Genomic DNA, 20256 nt, shown 5'->3' on the forward strand with positions numbered 1-20256 from the left:
TATCTGTAGTAACGGTAGTCAAGGAAATCATATTGATGGGCCCCAAAAAGTAGTTCAACTGCTTTGAGTGGAATGCTTGGTTTATGTTGGGTAATGTTTGATCTGTATAAATATGCCTAAGTAGGCTAATAACACCATCAGCTAACATTTTGAAAATATTTCTGTGTTGCATATTTCAATTTGTGAGGTGAGAATGGGATATGATATTGGAGTTATTCAATATAGTGCTACAGATAACTCCTAATGCGTCCATTCTGTTGAGCGCATGCGCTCACTACCTGAGTCACGCGAAAACGCATTACATATAAACTCATCCCTCCACCTGAGAAAAACAATGCTTAATTTCTCGTAGAGTGAGGAAATTAGTAGTTTGGTGCACTAAAATATGATTACAGCAGAATGGAAAAATTTGAATAAGCGTAGCTGTAGCGTTATTTAGATAAATTGACTAGGCAGTGTGCAACTGCAGAGTCTGAATGTCTCAGGGATTACTTTGCGTGCGAGTCAGCGGAGGCTGCTTGCAGAGGAAGGGGCTGTGAGGTGTTCAAGATGGCGGCGCCCTGTGGAGTGCAGCGACTCTGACAGGTAAACAGGTCCATGTATTAAGGTACTTAAATATATAATGGTGAATTTCAGATGTTAAAATGTCATTAATATAAGGCGTGGGCATTATTATGTGTTTCTGATGCTCTTTCATGACTGTCAAATGCATGTTTTGTTTCCCTTCGCCGTAGCTGTTTATAATGACTTGTTTGTTTGGACTGTCAGCTAACGTTAATTCTATTTCTGTAGACGCTGACAATAATGGTTTGAGTCATAGCTAGCTACTTTCATGACCATGCATCTGTTGAAATAGTTTTCAGCTTGCCAAGATTAACTAATGTAAAATACTCGGATACAACAAACCGAGCCCTGCCCATTGTTCCTCCTGAGTTGTTTACGACAGTAAGTGGTCGTTCCAGATAACGTTAGCTAGCTACAGTAGTCTGCATGCTGGCGACACATCTAGCTGGCGTTTAGCCAATAATTCTCAACTCCTCCATAGTGTAGTTGAGAATTCTTGGCTAGTTTGCGTTTGACTGCATAGTGATTTTTACATGGTCAGTTACAGGTGAATGATGTAACGTTCGCTAGCTAGCTATATTTGTTGTATTCAGCTGCAACTTCTTGCAATCTTGCAGCTGCTTTCTGTATCACATTTTGAGCAAAGCTTGAGGCGTAGGCGTCATATGTACTAATTTACCTAGCTAACGTTATATCTCGTTGTATTTGATATTACAGGTACAGTACATTCCTACTTGTAGGCATATTCTGTTGTATAACTAGATGGCCATAGGTAATTCATCACATGCAACCGTAAATAAAAAGGAATAACATAACATTATCTTGTATTTGCTACCTAGCTACTGTACTACTCTAAATTATGATACAAGTTGCATTACTAGGCTAGATAGGGTGTCCCTTTGCAGTTGGCTATTTAGTGCAATAGACTAACTCATTATCCTCCCTCCTGAGCACTAGCATCGAATAGTCCCTGCGATATGCTACTTTTCAGGGAAGTCAGGAACCAATATACACAGTCAGTTAGGAAAGCAAAGGCTATCTTTTTCAAACATCCTGCAGCACTAGTTGCAAAAAGTTTTGGGACACTAAAGTCCACCCCTGCATCAACTGGCCCAAACCCCCGCCTGCTTCTCCTTCACCCAAAATCCAGACAGCTGATGTTCTAAGAAAGCTGCAAAACCTGGACCTGTACAACTTAGCTGGGCTAAACAATCTGGAAAATTATCCGCTGCCATTGTTGCAACCCCTATTACTAGTCTGTTCATCCTCTCTTTCGTATCGTCTGGGATTCCTAAAGATTGGAAAGCGGCGGTCATCCCCCTCTTCAAAGGGGGAGACACTCTAGACCCAAACTGTTACAGACCTGTATCTATCCTACCCTGCCTTTCTAAAGCCTTTGAAAGCCAAGTGAACAAACAGATCACTGACCATTTCGAATCCCACCGTACCTTCTCCGCTATGCAAATCCGGTTTCCGAGCTGGTCACGGGTGCACCTCAGCCACCCTCAAGGTCCTAAACGATATCATAACTGCCATCGATAAAAGATAGTACTGTGCAGCCGTCTTCATCGACCTGGCCAAGGCTTTCGACTCGGTCAATCACCATATTCTCATCGGCAGACTCAACAACCGTGGTTTCTCTGACTGCCTTGCCTGGTTCACTAACTACTTCTCTGATAGAGTTCAGTGTGTCAAATCGGAGGGCCTATTGTCCGGACCTCTGGCAGTCTCTGGGGGTGCCACAGGGTTCAATTCTCAGGCTGACTCTTTTCTCTGTATATATCAATGATGTCGCTCTTGCTCCGGGTGATTCCTTGATCCACCTCTACGCAGAAGACACCATTCTGTATACATTTGGCCCTTCTTTGGACACTGTGTTAACAAACCTCCAAACAAGCTACAATGCCATACAACACTCCTTCCGTGGCCTCCAACTGCTCTTAAATGCTAGTAAAACGAAATGCATGCTCTTCAACCGATCACTGCCTCCACCCGCCCGACTAGCATCACTACTCTGGACGGTTCTGACTTAGAATATGTGGACAACTATAAATACCTAGGTGTCTGGCTAGACTTCCCGACTTATGTCCAATCCAAAATTAAATATAGAATCGTCTTCCTATTTCGCAACAAAGCTTCCTTCACTCATGCTGCCAAACACACCCTCGTAATACTGACTATCCTACCGATCCTTGACTTCAGTGACGTCATTTACAAAATAGCCTCCAACACTACTCAGCAAATTGGATGCAGTCTATCACAGTGTCATCCGTTTTGTCACCAAAGCCCCATATACCACCCACCATTGTGACCTGTATGCTCTCGTTGGCTGGTCCTCACTACATATTTGTTGCCAAACCCACTGGCTCCAGGTCATCTTTAAGTCTTTGCTAGGTAAAGCTCCGCCTTATCTCAGCTCACTGGTCACCATAGCAACACCTACCCGTAGCAGGAGCTCCAGCAGGTATATTTCACTGGTCATCCCCAAAGCCAACACCTCCTTTGGCCGCCTTTCCTTCCAGTTCTCTGCTGTCAATGACTGGAACGAACTGCAAAAATCACTGAAGTTGGAGACTTCTATTTCCCTCACTAACTTTAAGCGTCAGCTGTCAGAGCAGCTTACCGATCGCTGCAGCTGTACACAGCCAATCTGTAAATAGCCCATCCAACCAACTACCTACCTCATCCCCATATTTGTTTTAGTTTCTGCTCTTTTGCACACCAGTATTTCTACTTGCACATCCTCATCTGCACATATCACTCCAGTGTAAATTGTAATTACTTCGCCACTATGGCTTATTTATTGCTTTACTTCCTTACTTCATTTGCACACACTGTATACAGATGTTTCTATTGTGTTATTGACTGTACGTTTGTTTATTCCATGCCTAACTCTGTTGTTTTTGTCGCACTGCTTTGCTTTATCTTGGCCAGGTCGCAGTTGTAAATGAGAACTTGTTCTCAACTGGCCTACCTGGTTAAATAAAGGTGAAATTAAAAAATCAGGTCCATTGTTGCAGATTGTGTTGAGGACTAGGGAACAATGACAGAATTATTATAAAATCCTAGTCCAGTTGAGTCCATAGATCTAGCCTCAGGCTTCAAATGGATTTTGTTTGTGAAATGATTTGTGAGAGAATGGGGGTGGCGCTTAACGGCTTGCACACAGCCAAATGTAATTTCCAGTGTTTACATGGAAGTGCATGGGGATGCATAAAGGCTCTTTGTGTTCTCCAGAGCTGCTGCTGCTTGAGGTCACTCTGAGGGTTGTTCCTGGTTGTGCCACTGACTGTGGCTCTGGCCCTGCAAGTTTGAAAACACCCTAATTCAACACACCCGTTAGGCTCCCGAGTGGCGCAGCGGTCTAAGGCACTGCATCTCAGTGCTAGAGGCGTCACTACAGACACCCTGGTTCGAATCCAGGCTGTATCACAACCGGCCATGATTGGGAGTCCCATAGGGCGGTGCACAATTGGCCCTGCGTTGTCCGGGTTTGGCCGGTGTAGGCCAACATGAAAAATAATTTGTTCTTAATTGACTTGCCTAGTTAAATAAAGTAAAACAAAAAAATATTAAAACCCTAGACCAATGCTAAGACCAAGGAGCTAATTGATCCCTTGGGAGACTAGTGGGGGAGAGCCTCAGTAACAGAGTAGTCTATAGGCTAACAGTTGTGCCTGCCTTCTCAGCAGGGCCACACACTAAAGATCAAAACGGGAGTAGCCTAGTTTCAAGATGGAGTGTCAGAAATAGGTTAGGCCTATAGCCTTCCTCCTCTAAGGTAATGCTGTCATTGGAATGGGAGTAGGAGTTAAGAAAACAATAACATGCTTGCCGTTTTTCTCCCACATATAGGAAGAAGAGGATACCTAGTCATTTGTACAACTGAAATGTGTCTTCCGCATTTAACCCAACCCCTCTGAATCAGAGGTGCGGTGGCTGTGTGGTGTCAGCTCGGGGATTTGATCTTGCAACCTTTTAGGTTACTGGCCCAATGCTTCTACCCACCAGGGACCATGGGTGATTGACATCCGGGTGATATTGACCTGCCTATCATAATTATTTATGCCCACTTGTCAGCTGGAGATTTGGATGCCTCCTTTGGCCTCTTTTCCTTTGAAAGTTTGAGTCACTGAGATGGAGAGAGATTATGTGAACACTCAGAATATTATGTCAAACCACTGTTAGCTGGAGAGGAGATTATTTTCTCTGACTCGTGTATTAAGCATGGTTGTTTAAGTTGTGGGCACAGAGATAACTAAGATTGTGTTTTTGTCTGTTCCATTGGGCCAAGTGTGGTCTGATAAATGTATTTAAATTTGTCAGTGTTTCACTGCTTTGAAACGATTGTGCTAGATTTCTCATGGCTATATTAAAAGCACACTGTGTACCTATCGGTGGCCTTATTTATACCCTTAGCAATTAGGAGATACATATTGGTATTATTAGGCTTGTTACAATGTATCTAGCTACAGTAGGCTAAGTGCCATTAATAACATTGCTATTTTCCTTCATTTTGTCTGTGCTCTGTATGACTTTTTTAGATTAGGCTTTACGAGGGTCATATTCATATGTTAATACAATTGATGCTTTTCTAGAATCCCGGCGGTGTGAAGTTGTATCTAATAACCTACATATCACTGAAGTTCTCTGACTTGTGTTGAGTCAGGTTTGACCCTGTCCTGTTGCTTGCTCTGTCCTGTAGTGGTGCCTGGAGACTGTATTGGCCGGAGGCTCAGGGAGCCCTCCAGGCAGGGCAGCAGGACACTGTGAGAGACACGACTGGGACACCCCCCCCCCCCCCCCCCCCCCCCCCCTCCTACCTCCCCCTCCACCACTGTCACCATGGCGAGAGAGCAGCCCAACGTAGGGGACCTCCTCCCTCTCCTGGAGTCCTCTGACATCCACCAACTGGAGGAGATTAAAGGCCTTATCAATGAGAATCTCAGCACTGGTGATAACTTGGCTTTTTAATACGTTGTTTTTGGACTTGGACAGTCAGCCTTTTATCCTGTACTCTGATTGTATTAGAGGGCTCTGGTCATTTCAATTATGCAGCCATATTGTGGATGTTGGGACTACGTTAAATATTTCCTCCTCTCTGTGCAGAGCGAGGGGCCATGCTGCTGAATGGACTGGTGGACTACTTCCTGGAGACTAATTCGGCCCAGGCCATTCATATTCTCTCCTCTGTCAGAGAGCCACATGATAAGGTGAGATCTGTCGAAACCCACCATCACCTTATATTGCAAAAGTCTGTAACCCCATTTTTTTCATCAGATGTTAATTCAATAACTTAAACTCATGTATTCATTGTTTCACAATGCATATGATTGTCTTATAGCTCAATGTTTTTCATTTACCCACCACAGCACCTACTGGACAAGATGAACGAGTGTATGACCAAACAGGCCTGCCGGCTGCCTACCCTCACCCTGCTAGGCCACGTGGTCCGCAAGCAGCCTTCCTGGATCCACAAGATCGCCCGCTACCCGCTGCTTCTCTCACTGCTTAAATGCCTCAAGGTAAGAGGGAAAGATGGGCCATTAGCCACAGAGGTCTCCTATATAGATGGCTTTTGTAAAATAAAATATATAAAAAAATACTTGGAAGCACAAGCTTATTAAATCAAGTGTCCTGGACATCTTTCATATGTATGCTAATGTTGAATGTTTTTCTTCCCGTTGTGTACAGACGGATTTAGACGTGGTGGTCCTCATAACTGGAGTCCTGGTGTTGATCACTCTGCTCCCCATGATCCCCCAGGCTGGCAAACAACACCTGTATGAGTTCTTTGACATCTTTGGTCGCCTGGCTTCCTGGAACCTGAAGAACCCAGGTAATCCCTGAGAAAAGACTCCGAGGAGCTATTTTATTAAGATAGAAGACAATAAAAATATTGGAAATGGTTGAGAGCCATGCATGGTTTTAGATGGACTGTTTTTGTTCACACTGCCTCTGACCTGACATCATGTTACTCTTGCTTCCCCCAGGGCACATCTCCGAGGTGTACCTCATCCACCTACACGCCAGTATCTACTCGCTTTTCCACCGTCTCTACGGCATGTACCCCTGCAACTTTGTGTCCTACCTGCGCTCCCACTACAACATGAAGGAGAACATGGACACCTTTGAGGAAGTGGTGAAGGTGAGACTTGAGATTTTGCATTTGAGCAATCTTTAATTTAGTTTTTTATTCTATTAATTTTGGCTTCAGGAAGATGTTCTACCCATAGAAATTGATCTAATCCTTTGTGCTTTCCCCAAAATGTTTCAATGTATTTTTTTGCAGCCAATGCTGGAACATGTCCGTATACATCCAGAACTAGTGACTGGAACTAAAGACCATGAGCTTGATCCCACCAGGTCAGTCAATCACAGCTCTCCAGCTTCACTCGTTTATGCACCATATTCTGTCAACCAAAAAAAGCGCTTATCTGCTGACAAATTAGAGATTAATATTATTACATAGTTTTCCTCAATGTGATTGACCGTGCTGGACCTCTGCAGGTGGAAGAAGTTTGAGATTCATGACATCGTTATAGAGTGTGCCAAAGTGTCTCTGGACCCCAAGGAGGCGTCGTGTGAGGAGGGCTATGCGACCATGCCCGGGAACTTCTACCCCCACCCGGAGCTTCGCCCACAAGAGTCCGTCTCCAGCCCCTACACAGACTTCCTCAACAGCTATGGTGAGAACACACCCCCTCCCTCACCTCCCATTGGTGGATAGGAATGTCATAAGTTTGCTTGGTGTTCTCACTGTTCATTGTTCATGTCTAAAATGTGTTGTGTTTTTTTTTCACTGAGTCACGTGAATTCTCAGACTATCAATCATCTGAAATGTGTCTAATGTTGTTTGGCTGCCAGACGCATTAGTTGGATTGTAATTATGACTTGTCATGAGGTGATGGTGTTGTTGATAACAATGGTGAATGAATGGAAGATTTAACACATGGATATGTGAGTCAGACTGATTTGATTATTTTCCTCTCCTCCCCACAGGAAGCTCCTCTTCAACCCCTTTCTCTACCCCCCACCAGCCACTGGCACCTCCCCTGTCCCTGGCCCCTCTCCCAGGGACACAGTCCTTGTATCGCAGCCCCCAGACGTCCAGAAGTCAGGTAACATATAGTCACACAGCATTTCTGTTGCCCAACATTTCACTGCACTGACCTATAGTAATTGTGTCCAGATTAGTCCCTAGATGGAAACAGGGTTGGTTGGAGAGTGTCAGCCTGAGTGGGCAGCCACTGCTATCTGCTGCTTCTCTATTCACTTCTTCTTGTTTTGCAGAGTTTGTTTACACTTGATATATTGGCTGTGTCAGACGCTGGTTAGTCAATTGTCCCTGATCCCACTGCACCCCCCCCCCCCCCTCCTGTCCGGGCCTATGAATTGCCCCCTTTATTTCAGAGAGTGGTGGGAGCGAGTGCTTCGGGGGGGGGGGGGCTTTGAATCATTGGCGCAGGCGGTGGTGTCAGGCCTTAGAAAGCAGAAAACATGCCCTCACGCCCCCGCCCTGCCACTCTACTGTGGTCTGTCACAGGGGCTGGTTGCCCTGGCGACACTGTCTGTCCCTCTCTTTGTGAGCCACCCACGCAGGGGGTTCTGGTGTTGTTCAGCCCTCTGGGTCTGTCTGAGGATTCGTTGGTAGGAAACTGAGATCCTGGAAAACACTAGCCTAATTTCCAGATACAATTTTATAGTATACTACATCTGTCATTATCAAACATTTAATTATGCTTATGTGTAATTATCACTTAACCTGTAACATTGAATGTCTTCCTATAGAACTCTAGCTGTGAACTCGACTCCACCTGTGGGGTAAAGGAACTTTGGAGTCCCTCCTCCCTGTGTGGCATGGCCACTCCCCCTTCCTCTAGGGGCATGTCACCCAACCAAGAGCTCTCCCATAGTGCCTCTCACCTCCCAGGCCACCGCCTCCACAGCACATCAGGTGACAAGGGATCATATTACAACATAGTCAGGTCCATCATTATTTGTACCCTTGATGAAGAGGACAAAAAATACTACAATAAATAATACAAATACTGAGCTATTTTGTATGCTTTTAAAAAAATTGTTTAACAAGTAATAATAAAAAAGATATGGGTCAATGATTGCCTCTCCTGCTTTCAGTAATCTAGCACCCTCCCCTTGCGATAAATGGTTTATTCAATTGGAGAACACTTTGGGAGGGATATTAGACCATTCCTCCATACAGAATCTTTCCAGATCCTTCATTTGTTCTTATGGACTGCCCTCTTCAATTCAAACCACAGGTTTACAATGAGGCTCAAGTCTGGAGACTGAGATGGCCATTGCAAAATGTTGATTTTTTTTTTGTGGACAATTAACCATTTATTTGGATTTTGATTAGTGCTTGGGATGATTGTCTTGTTGAAAGATTCACTTGCGGCCAAGTGTCATCCTCCTGGCAGAGGCAACCAGGTTTTTGGCTACTTGTTAAGGTCAACAGCATCATGAACTTTACCAAGGGCCCCCCCAGGACCAATGGTCTAATATCCCTCCCAATGTGTTCTCCAATCTCATAAGAGATTTTAGAAAAAGTCTGTCTTTACCCTCGCAGGGTGTATTGAAAACAGGGGTGCCAATAAGTTTGACCCTTATCTTTTTTTTAAATATTACTTGTCAAACAAAATATTTCTCTGAGCAGTTGTGTTAGCATAAAATATAATTTCCCCCTTTTTTTGCATACAAAATAGCGCAGTATTTATTTTTTGCTCATCTTTATCAGGTCGATAACTAATGGTTCCCTTGACTGGATTAAGTGTTGTGGGATTTATATAGATTGAATAAACAATATTGATTTGTATGATATAACATGCTGTAGAAAATGATCCCAACATGCGTCTTTACACCTTTTATACTATGACGTACGATCTGTCTTCAACTTTTCTGTGTACACTATTTGTATTGATTAAGGATCCCCATTAGGTCCTGCCAAGGCAGCACCTACTCTTCCTGGGATCCTGCAACGTTAAGGCAGTTAAACAGTTTAAAATATTATGACATTTCATAACACTTTACCCAATACATTTAATGTGTTCCCTCAGGCCACTACTATAGGGTGGCAGGTAGCCTAGTGGTTAGAGCTTTGGACTAGTAACCGAAAGGTTGCAAGATCGAATCCCCGAGCTGACAAGGTAAAAATCTGTCGTTCTGCCCTGAACAACGCAGTTAACCCACTGTTCCTCGGCCGTCATTGAAAATAAGAATTTGTTCTTCTCTGACTTGCCTAGTTAAATAAAGGTAAGATAAAATACTCCACGATCACATATTTACAATACAACATCCGTGTGTGTGTGTAATCGTGTGTGTGTCCACAGTCCCAGCTTTTCCATAAGGTGTATTTTTATGTTTAAAAAAAATCTGATTCTACTGCTTGCATCAGTTACCTGATGTGGAATAGAGTTCCATGTAGTCATGGCTCTATGTAGTACAGTGTGCCTCCCATAGTCTGTTCTGGACTTGGGGAATATGAAGAGACCTCTGGTGGTATGCATGGGTGTCTGAGCTGTGTGCTAGTAGTTTAAACAGACACCTCGGTGCACTTCTTACAAAAACAAGTAGTGATGAAGTTAATCTCTCCGCCACTTTGAGCCATGAGAGATTTAAATGCATAGTATTGTTAGCTTTCCGTGTATATTTAAGGGCCAGCCGTGCTACCCTGTTCTGAGCCAATTGTAATTTTCTGAGGTCCCTCTTTGTGGCACCTGACCACACGACTGAACAGTATTCCAGGTGTGACACAACTAGAGCCTGTTAAAAAGGCAGAGCAGCGCTTGATAACGGACAGACTTCTCCCCATCTCAGGTACTGTTGTATCAACATGTTTTGACCATGACAGTACACAATCCAGGGTTACTCCAAGTGGTTCAGTCACCTCATCTTGCTCAATTTCCAAATTATTTATTACAAGATTGTTGTGGTTTAGTGAATGATTTGTCCCAAATACAATGCTTTTAGTTTTTTAAATATTTAGGTTGAACTTATTCCTTGTCACTCAGTCTAAAACTAACTGCAGCTCTTAAGTGTTGCAGTGATTTCACTCGCTGTAGTCGCTGATGTGCATAGTGTAGTAATCGACATACGTAGACACACTGGCTTTACTCAATGCCAATGGTATGTATTTAGTTTAAGTTTGAAAAAAGTAAGGGGCCTAGACAGCTACCCTGGGGAATTCCATTTAAAAATATATATATATAATAAAAATTGCATGCCCTCCGAAAACTGGTTCTAACTTTGTGATATTAATATTCTGACACTGACAGTATGTAGACTTATTCAGGAAAAGTCACGGATGGAGGGGAACTTAAAAAATGACGGTGTAAAAAAAAAAAAAAGGATATTAATGAGCAGTGAAAATGACTGCTTTAGCAGTTCTAGTGTTAATCCTACATGACATTTTGGTTGTTATTTTCTCCTAATTGCTGGGTTCTGTCAGCAGGTGGCAAAGGCACGCCTGCCTCCAGCACTCCTGTCACCTCCTCCCCACCCCACACCCCCTCTGATTTCCCTATCATCCCCCTGCTCTCCAACACCACCAGTCCACCACAGAAGGTACAATATGACATCAATTCCCACAATGGGCATTCTGGCCTTTTGTAGTGTAGAGAACTTGGGAGGACTTCCTTGTTAAATTAAACTTGCGAATAACACAACTGTTCACTTTCAGGATGGTCACCCTGTAGAAGCAGCCAAACACAGCCTGGTGAGGCAGGAACCAATCAGAGATCCTGAAAAAGATCCTGAAAAAGGGGGAGAAGTCATCAACAGAGGTCTGTGATCATGAAAAAATGTGAAAATGGATATTACAATTTGTATGCTTTTTACAAAGTCCTTGGTTTTTAAACATTGTCAGTCCATGTTCTCTGTTTTACATAAAACAATGTTTATTGGCTGTCTTTTGCATACTAGATGTAGGTGGTGGTGGTGAGATCGTTTCCATGACGCTGTCAGTCTTTATGAAGGAGCATGAGCTTCAGCAGAGGACAGAGAGGGAAGAGAGTGAGTACAAGGATTGAGAATCAGAGTGAGCTGGTCTAAATGAGGTTGACATAACATTTCAGTTAAATGAGAGTGAACCATATACACTACATTACCAAAAGTATGTGGACACCTGCTCGTCGACCATCTCATTCCAAAATCATGGGCATTGATATGGAGATGCCCCCCCCCCTTTGCTGCTATAACAGCCTCCACTCTTATGGGAAGGCTTTCCACTAGATGTTTGGACATTGCTGCGGGGACTTACTTCCATTCAGCCATGAGCATTCGTGAGGTCGGGCACTGATATTAGGCCTGGCTTGCAGTCAGCGTTCCAATTCATGGGTGGCCCCATGTTCAATGGGGCCACCCTGTAGAAGCAGCCAAGGTCAGGGCTCTGTGCAGGCCAGTCAAGTTCTTCCACACCAAACTCGACAAACCATTTCTGTATGGAACTTGCTTTGTGCACAGGGGAATTGTCATACTGAAACAGGAAAGAACCTTCCCCAGACTTTTGCCACCAAGTTGCTCCATAGTCTAATCTTCTAGAATGTCATTGTGTGCTGTAGCTTTAAGATTTCTCTTTACTGGAACTAAGGGGCCTGAAAAACAGCCCCAGACCATTATTCCTCCTCCACCAAACTTGACAGTTGGTACTATGCATTGGGGAAGGTAGCGTTCTCCTGGCATCTGCCAAACCCAGATTTGTCTGTCGGACTGCCAGATGGTGAACCGTGATTCAACACTCCAGAGAATGCGTTTTCACTGCTCCAGAGTCCAAGCTTTACACCACTCCAGCTGACGCTTTGCATTGCACATGGTTATCTTAGGCTTGTGTGTGTCTGCTCGGCCATGGAAACCCATCTCATAAAGCTCCCAACAAACAGTTCTTGTGCTGACGTTTCTTCCAGAGGCCGTTTGGAACTCGGTGTGTGTTGCAACCAAGGACGGACCATTTTTACACGCTTCAGCACTCGGCGGTCCTGTTCTGTGAGCTTGTGTGGCCAACCACTTCGTGGCTGAGCCGTTGTTTCCACTTCACAATAACAGCACTTACAGTTGACCGGGGCAGCTCTAGCAGGGCAGAAATTTGACGAACTGACCTGTTGGAAATGTGGCATCCTATGACGGTGCCATGTTGAAACTCACAAAGCTCTTCAGTGAGGCCATTCTATTGCCAATGTTTGTCTCTGGAGATTGCGTGCCTGTGTGCTCGATTTTTATACACCTGTCAGTAACGGGTGTGGCTGAACTAGCCGAATTCACTCATTTGAAGCGGTGTCCATATACTTTTGTGTGTGTACATTTCATAGAAATAATCACCATTGACTCAAAAGCCTGTTCCACTACAAGCCTCATGTCTCCCGTTTTACTTCTCCAAAAACTCACCAGCTGCCATCTCAGAGGAGCTCCTGAAAATCACGGAGGACAAGCGGGACTTGGCCGGCCTGAGGGGCTTTGATTCCCTGTTCTACCGCACCACCGAGACCCTGACAGGTACCCAGGAGAAGCCCCTGCTCAACCCCCCACTGGGCGGCCCCGTGCCGCCCCGGGACCCCCACAATGCTGTGTCGACCTCAGACAATGCACTGGAGAATACCCAGGGGGCTATTGGTGGAGATGGGGACAGTAGTAGGGGCTCGGCCCTGGACCAGTCCTGGTCTATTGAACCTGTGTGTCCTTTCAGCCCCATCCAACACCATCTCCACCAGAGCCTCTCTGCCCTGGAGGATGAGGTGGCCAAGTTCGGTGGCCTTTTCTCGCCAAGCCGCCCAATGAAGAACCCCTCCCTGCCCTATGAGGCCCTGTTTGACCTGGCTCTGCCCCGGGCTGCATCCCTCTTCGTTGGGAGGAGGACGTCGGAAGCCCGGGGCAGAGCTGCCCTGGAGAGGCTGTGCCAGCGGCAGGAGAGACTGGAGGACCGGGAGGAGGAGGGCGAGGGGATGGTGTCTGCTTCCCCCCTGGAGGTGCTAGATCACCTTGTTCAGCAGGGCAGCGACACCCACGACAAGGTGCTCAAGAGGTGAGGGGGCCAGCTTTTACTATCTATCAGGTCACAACTGTCTGATCAACTTTATGCCAATCAGTCTCTATCAAAACCATTAATAATGGGTTGCCTTAGTACCTAGTCCAAGAACATGAGTTTCTGTGTGCTGGAGGCAAGGGGAAGACCGAGTGTATGTGATGTGAACCTCACTGTGTGGAATTGGGCTGGGTTCTTTCCAGTCCATTGCCCTAGCCCACAGGAAATGCTCAGTGGAGAACTACAGGCATTGTCTGACACTCTCCACTCCCCTCCTGCACGCACACACACACACCGTCCTCGCTCCTAAGCCAATAATACAACAGCAGAGTTGGCGTTCTGTGCAGAACGATCTGGCTTTGCACGTTTCCCCCCCACCTCTTTAGTATCTTCCCCAAAGATGAATGGCAGGCCATGCCCTGTTTGAGGGATGTAATTCACTGGGACAGAGGGCCTACACACACAAAAGTGTGTCTCCAAGCCCAGATGGGTCGAGAAGGCCGGGATCTACCATTCAGGTCTTTTATATGGGGTCTGATGTACTGTCCCAATGCTGCCCCTGTTGAGCTGCCCCTGTTTTTTTTCTCTTACAGATTACCTTTGCCAAGCAAGTCAGCTGACTGGACACATTTTGGAGGTAAAGAACCAGCACCAGAGCACTGCAGGAACACTGGACTAGCTAGTGCAACAGGGGAATGCTGAAAGCTTTCAGCTTATTTAGGCCTCATGATGTGTTTACCATACAATGACGACAATGTAGTTTTCCTACATCATACAGAAACAGAGGGCATCTTACAATATGCTCACACTTTTCTGCCATTGAAATCCTTTGGTGGGCTTCTGAAACGTTTATTTTATTATTATACATTTTTGGGATGGAAACGCCTTCAGTAAACTTAAACAACTAAAACCTGATATAAAGTATGTAGAAAAGATAATGGATCACCAAAGTAAAATCTGGACAGTCATGGAGAATTTTAAAATAAAATAATCCAAAAACACGGCATCCAGCTAAGCCCCTTTTTGATCCTGGAAAAAACCTGGACTCATTAAGTACCTTGGAGGTAGAATAGCAATAATAAAGACAAGCAGAGTTCACATGATCCTAGATGCTATATGAGAATCAGATCCTCTCTGGATGGGTACAAGGGGCTCTGTCTTAACCATCTCTAGCTGCTGAGCACTGTATAACAGCCTTGTCTGGGCCAAAACTCCCTCTCTGCTTGCCAAATATTGGAATTGAATAAGATCCCCTGGTTATACAACTTATAGAAGTAATGTATAAGTGATTGTGAAGCCAACTCCACCAAGAGCTTATGTAAGCTCCCGGAGCCAGTATATTTTATGTACACCTACTCAGTTCCCTCTTTCCTCTTAGTTTGACTACATAGAGTGCACTAGTCATACAGCTTTCATTCATTAATAAAAGATGATGAATAATCAATGTTCAAGATATTTTAGCCCAGAATAGCATTAGAGATGGAACTGTGAGTAGGAATAATCAGAAATAAGGTCAGAAATACAATCAAGCAACTCAATATTAGGTGTTCTTAATGTTTGGTACACTCTGTGTAAATACAGTCTATCCTGATTTATCTGTCTATGACCACACCATTTTCCTGGTCATTAACCCTGTCCTCCCTGCCCCAGGCTCTGCTCCGCTGGACGAGCTGCACACGTTGCGTAGCCAGCTGCTCCTGCTGCACAGCCAGCTGCTGTACGAGCGCTACAAGAGGGAGCAGCACGCCGTCCGCAACCGACGTCTACTGCGCCGCGTCATCAACGCCACTGCACTGGAAGAGCAGAACAATGCTATGGCAAGAACGCTCCTCCCTTCCCTGGATTTGTCCCGTAGCTTCTCAGAACCAGCTCAAATCTGTTTGGAGATTCCAACCTCCCTAACTGAAAGCGGTTATCATTCAAAGAAGCAGGAGCCTGCTCTTGACCCATTTCACTCGCTGACTTTGTTATACTCACTCACACATGCATGTGAGGGTTCAGTAGATTATTGTAGGTTTTCCTCTGTGTTGCATATGGTGGAGGGGGGGGGAAACATGTTTTATTAAATCATATGACATTGTAGATTACTTCAGAAACAGTGAGTGGTGTGTCATCCTGGCTCCCTGTTTTGTGTGTCCGCCTGAAGAAGGACCAGCTGGACCTGCAGAGTGTGGACGTGGTGACTCTGAAGGAGAGTCTGCAGGTGGAGCAGCAGCGCTGCAGACAGCTGTGGGATGACAGAGAGACTGTGGTCACCAGACTACACAGCCAGGTCCGCCAGCTACAGCAGGGCCGGGACGACTACTACACCAAGAACCAGGAACTGCAGGTAGACGCATGACCACATTTACACACACACAGAAGACCGTATATCATATCTTCCATGCACTGTGTTGAATTCTCTCTGCTCTGGAATGTCCTCTCCAGAGTCAGTTGAATGAGTATCAGAAGAAGATGACTGACCTGGAGGCAGACCTACAGAGAGCCAACAACAAGGTGTGTCACACAGGGCACCTTCTCAACCAGATGACCATCAAGGTGAGGCACCTCACCTTGCTCTGCTCTGTAAAGTATCAGTCAGCTGCTTTATGTGCATAGATTAAAGGACTAAGAAGCTTGTTTTTTGTTTCCATAAATCAACCAAACAGAGGGCTTTGTGGGTGTTTGTCTCCCTTCTGATTGGTTATGTGTGTTCTTCAGCTGAGCACCAGTGAGAGCACCCAGCAGCAGATGAGTTTCTTGAACAAGCAGCTGCTGCTCCTGGGGGAGGCCCACAAGCTGGATGTACTGCAGCAGCAGCATACGGGCTCAGACAACACCAAGGTAGGGGGGGGCCACAGACGGGGGGAAAAATAACCGACTCGATAGCATGTGTAGAATCTGAATCAGTGAAAAGTTGCTATGGATTTCTCTTTCTGTAACCACCATGAGAGAATACCCGTCTTCCATATTGTGTTCCATTGTAGTAAAAGTTGTCTGAGGCCTGTTCCCATACGTATGTATTTGGAAAAGAACAACAACCTACAGATACCAGACAATACCAAACTAGTTTACAGTCCCCTGCCACCACCATCTCTCTATCCCTGCAGGAGGCCCAGATGGTGCAGGCGTCCTGGGGGAAGGAGGTTGAGAGGCTGAGGCAGAGCCTGCTGCAGCAGGGCCAGAAGCTGGAGGCAGCGCAGCAGAGGGTGGGTGAGCTGGAGACTCAGCTCACCAAGAAGGAACACCTCATCGTGGAGCAGAAGAAGTTCCTGGAGGATGTCAAGGGCCAGGCCAAGTATGTGCGCTCTGGGTTTAAAGGTGGAAAAGGCCTCAGACTTATTTGGATCAAAGCAGTTGGATTGTGTTTTTCTGTACAAATATATGTGTTAGCATAGCAGCTTGTCTCTGTAAGCGTGTGATATGAACATATCTGTCTGTGCAGGGGTGAGCTGCAGGCGTCAGAGAGCAGGTACCAGGCCCAGAGGAGAGCGACGCAGCTCCTGCAAACGGAGCTGCTGCACCTCTATAGCAGGCTAGAGATGGAGGGTCATGCCTGCCTTACCACAGCCTCAGCAGCAGGGGGCAGCAGTACCGATCCTGGCCCTCCTATAGACTCTAGGTGAGATGGCAGTCAAACTGTTAAAGTTACATTTTCTTACTTTATTGCTGTGAATGCACATGCAGAAATGTGTGTTTATGCCATTGGAAGCCAAATGTATATTAAAGTAATCACCCATGTTTTCCTCTGTTGCTATGGTAATGGCAGTATCATGGAACCAGATGGACCTGTCACATTGGGGACCAATGAGTGGTCTGATGACAGCAGACCATCTCAGTCCCCACGGGGCAACGGCAGCACTTTATTGCCAGGGCAACCAAAGGCGAACAACCAACCCAAAGCGTCCCCTGTCAACTCCGCCAGCAGCATCCAGGACATCCCCCCGCCTCTCCTTGTGGAGCCCTCTTTTTTCTGTCCCCATGCTCCCCTGGCCACCCCGCTGCCCCCTGACGCCGCCCCCCTCACCGTTGGCTCCTACCCCAGCGCCAACAGCTTCCTGGGCATGAGGGCGCGGGAGCTGTTCCGGAACAAGAGCGAAAGCCAGTGTGACGAGGAGCCCCCCCACCTGGCCGGCCTTTCACAGGGCCTGAAGACTGAGCTGTGTGTGGAGCCCTTATTTCCCCCACTGGGGAATGCTCTGACATGTCCTGTCTCTGTCCCTACCCTTGCCCCTGTCCCTGCCCCTGCCCCTACCCTTGCCACTGTCCCTGCCTCTATAGTAGGGGCCCCTCTCACTGTGCCTGCCAAGGAGCACCCGCCTGAAACCAGGCAAAGGGCTATCAAGCAGGAGAGTCCTAGGAGGAAAATGGGAGGAGCAAGGGGAGGGGAAGCGGAAGCGGCAGCGGCCAGCGCAGCACAACCCAAACAGCAATTTAGGATTATGGACTACAACGAAACACAACAAGAGCACAATTAAAGAGACACCAAACTGAGAGAGAAGAGGTTGTCTGGAGCAAGAGCTACAAGCAGTAGAACCATAAGAGTTGAAGACAAAGCTCTGTTAAATTCAGTGTTATCCCATTCCCTCAAGTGGACAACAGGATTTGAACCACTGATTGATTTAATCCCAGATTTAAAGATGGGAATGAAGGTTTAAATAAGGTCATTTAACAATCTACCAGCAGAGACCACATTATATATCTGGTCTGATTGCAGTTATACTTAGACATTTATATACTTAGACATTTGGGAGTTATATTTTCAGGAAACAATTTCATATAAATAGAGACCCTATTTCCAAATTTGTTGTTTGAAGTTATAAGAATATGCCATATTGGGTCCAAAACAAGTTAGACAAGTATAAAACACTAAAAGTATGAGAGGGCCTTTTCATTAGTCTTGTAGGGTGTGAGAAAGGGATGGTTATGAAAGCCTGGTTTTGGTTGGCTATTGTCTTGAGCACCTGTACTGATGTTGTATGAGGGAGGTGGGTTGGGGTGGTGTGATCCTCAAGGCTTGGGGAGTAGCTGTGCCAAGTATGAGATGTTGTCAATGATTCCAACTCCTCTGCTATGCTTGGGGAGGAACCTGGGAGTTTGACTGTTTTCATTGTAGATAAAATATAGGAGGAGGATTGCTTTTTTCCATGCTGGTTTCATTATGTTCCTGACAGAAATGACCTTTAGTATGCGTTGAAGAGGGAGAGTGTGTATGCATGCATGCAAGTGTATGTTTAAGTCATGTTTCAATCATTTAGAAATGCTTTTTTATGAGTAGTGACAAATATGATACTTAAAGTACTTGTAACTTTCTGCAACTAATGTTGCTCATGATAACCACTTATCTTGACTTTAAATCACACGTGTTATGTTAGTTCTGACAAATCATTTGCATTACATCAACCTGTGTGAAGCAGTATTTTCTGTTCGAGTTCACTAACCGAAAGTGAACAGAAAGACAGTGCCAAACATTTACCAGATATTGAATACAACCATTTCAAAATGACTCATTGACCTCACCAAGTGCTCCTATTCTAGTTCGGTGTCTGGGTGTCTCTCAAAAGGGCTGATTGCTGTATAAAAGGTTTGCATGTGTCCTCTTGTCATAGCTACAGTGAGTCTGAAAAGAAAACAAAAAACAAGTCTCTGCCAATTGATTCTTATTGGTCCTACTGACCTATGACAGTCAGAATTGCCTCTTTCTTTTGGGTTCTTCCATGTGTTTAAATGGTCATAAATCCTGTTGTCCACTGTGAACTTCAGCTGTTATTCCCTCTGCCTTGCTATCTAAAGCATGTTCAACAATCCACTTTAATGCCAACAGTATAGTAGTAGGAACTACAACAAACCCAAGATAGAAGGTACAATCAAGCGTGGACTGAATGGAAAGCTTGAACTGGGATTCCTTTTGGAGCTGGAGATTTTGAAAAAAGGCAAAAAAAACAAAGTTCTTAAGCAGTTGCTTGTGTTTAACTGTGAACAATAAAAATCCTCTTCAATGTTTTGCACTACAGATCCTCTGAATGTTTTTCATTTTCTATAGTCACACCACTCGACTTCAAGGCTCAAACGGACCCCTAAACCATTTTCTGTCTCATTCCCCACTAGAGAGCACTGTTGTTCTAAATACTCAGCCTTTTCCTGCAGTGGTTCAATCAACAGGTACGCCAGTCTGGTAGATTGGAGCGAACAAGTCCATAGACAATTATTTTTAAGGTCAAATACTGTCAGTGGGAGCTACAGAATGTATTTGTGTAAATACTATATATATATATATATGTGCAATTATGTTATCTGTTGCATTATTACTCGTCAAATATATGAAATGGCTAGTGGTACAAAGACACAGCATAGAATGTAATAGTCATGTATCAAACTAGCTCAATCCTAACACTTCAACCTTGCTGAAATATACTGATCAAAAATATAAATGCAACGTGCAACTTTTCAAATATTTCTTTACTGGGTTACAGTTCATTTGAGAAAATCAGTCAATTGAAATACAATTTATTAGGCCCTAATCTATTGAGTTCAAATGACTGGGAATCCTGACACTTTAAAAGAAAGTGTCAGGAGTGTCAGGGTCTCATCACGGTATTTTTGTGCATTCAAATTGCCATTGATTAAAAACACAATTGTGTTTGTGCGTAGCTTATGCCTGCCCATACCATAACCCTACC

At 45.1% G+C, this 20256-nt stretch overlaps 1 protein-coding gene across 2 annotated transcripts; it reads left to right on the top strand.

The window, feature by feature from the left end:
* The first annotated feature begins 391 nt into the window (after positions 1-391).
* LOC120021274 (hamartin-like) lies at positions 392-19589 on the top strand. Of its 2 annotated transcripts, none has more exons than XM_038964950.1 (22): positions 392-585; positions 5270-5518; positions 5674-5777; positions 5937-6089; positions 6259-6403; positions 6558-6712; positions 6857-6930; positions 7075-7253; positions 7567-7685; positions 8356-8521; positions 11033-11148; positions 11264-11366; positions 11506-11595; positions 12967-13597; positions 14191-14234; positions 15248-15414; positions 15744-15926; positions 16025-16135; positions 16298-16420; positions 16687-16874; positions 17022-17198; positions 17346-19589. In XM_038964950.1, the coding sequence occupies exons 2-22, from the start codon at positions 5410-5412 to the stop codon at positions 18052-18054; spliced, it is 3846 nt and encodes a 1281-aa protein (XP_038820878.1). In that variant the 5' UTR covers positions 392-585; positions 5270-5409; the 3' UTR covers positions 18055-19589. The 2 variants fall into 2 exon arrangements, with proteins under 2 accessions (XP_038820878.1, XP_038820879.1); XM_038964951.1 differs by having other exon boundaries at positions 393-585; positions 11036-11148.
* The last annotated feature ends 667 nt before the right edge of the window (positions 19590-20256 follow it).

The sequence above is a fragment of the Salvelinus namaycush genome, chromosome 26 (genome assembly GCF_016432855.1).
Source record: "Salvelinus namaycush isolate Seneca chromosome 26, SaNama_1.0, whole genome shotgun sequence".
Lineage (NCBI taxonomy): Eukaryota > Metazoa > Chordata > Actinopteri > Salmoniformes > Salmonidae > Salvelinus > Salvelinus namaycush.

Bases quoted from the DNA above. Each gene is read 5' to 3' on its own strand.
- LOC120021274 (XM_038964950.1), top strand. From the start codon at position 5,410: ATGGCGAGAGAGCAGCCCAACGTAGGGGACCTCCTCCCTCTCCTGGAG. The intron at 5,519-5,673 runs GTGATAACTTGG...CTCTCTGTGCAG, and splicing joins CAATGAGAATCTCAGCACTG to AGCGAGGGGCCATGCTGCTG. The intron at 6,404-6,557 runs GTAATCCCTGAG...TGCTTCCCCCAG, and splicing joins CTGGAACCTGAAGAACCCAG to GGCACATCTCCGAGGTGTAC.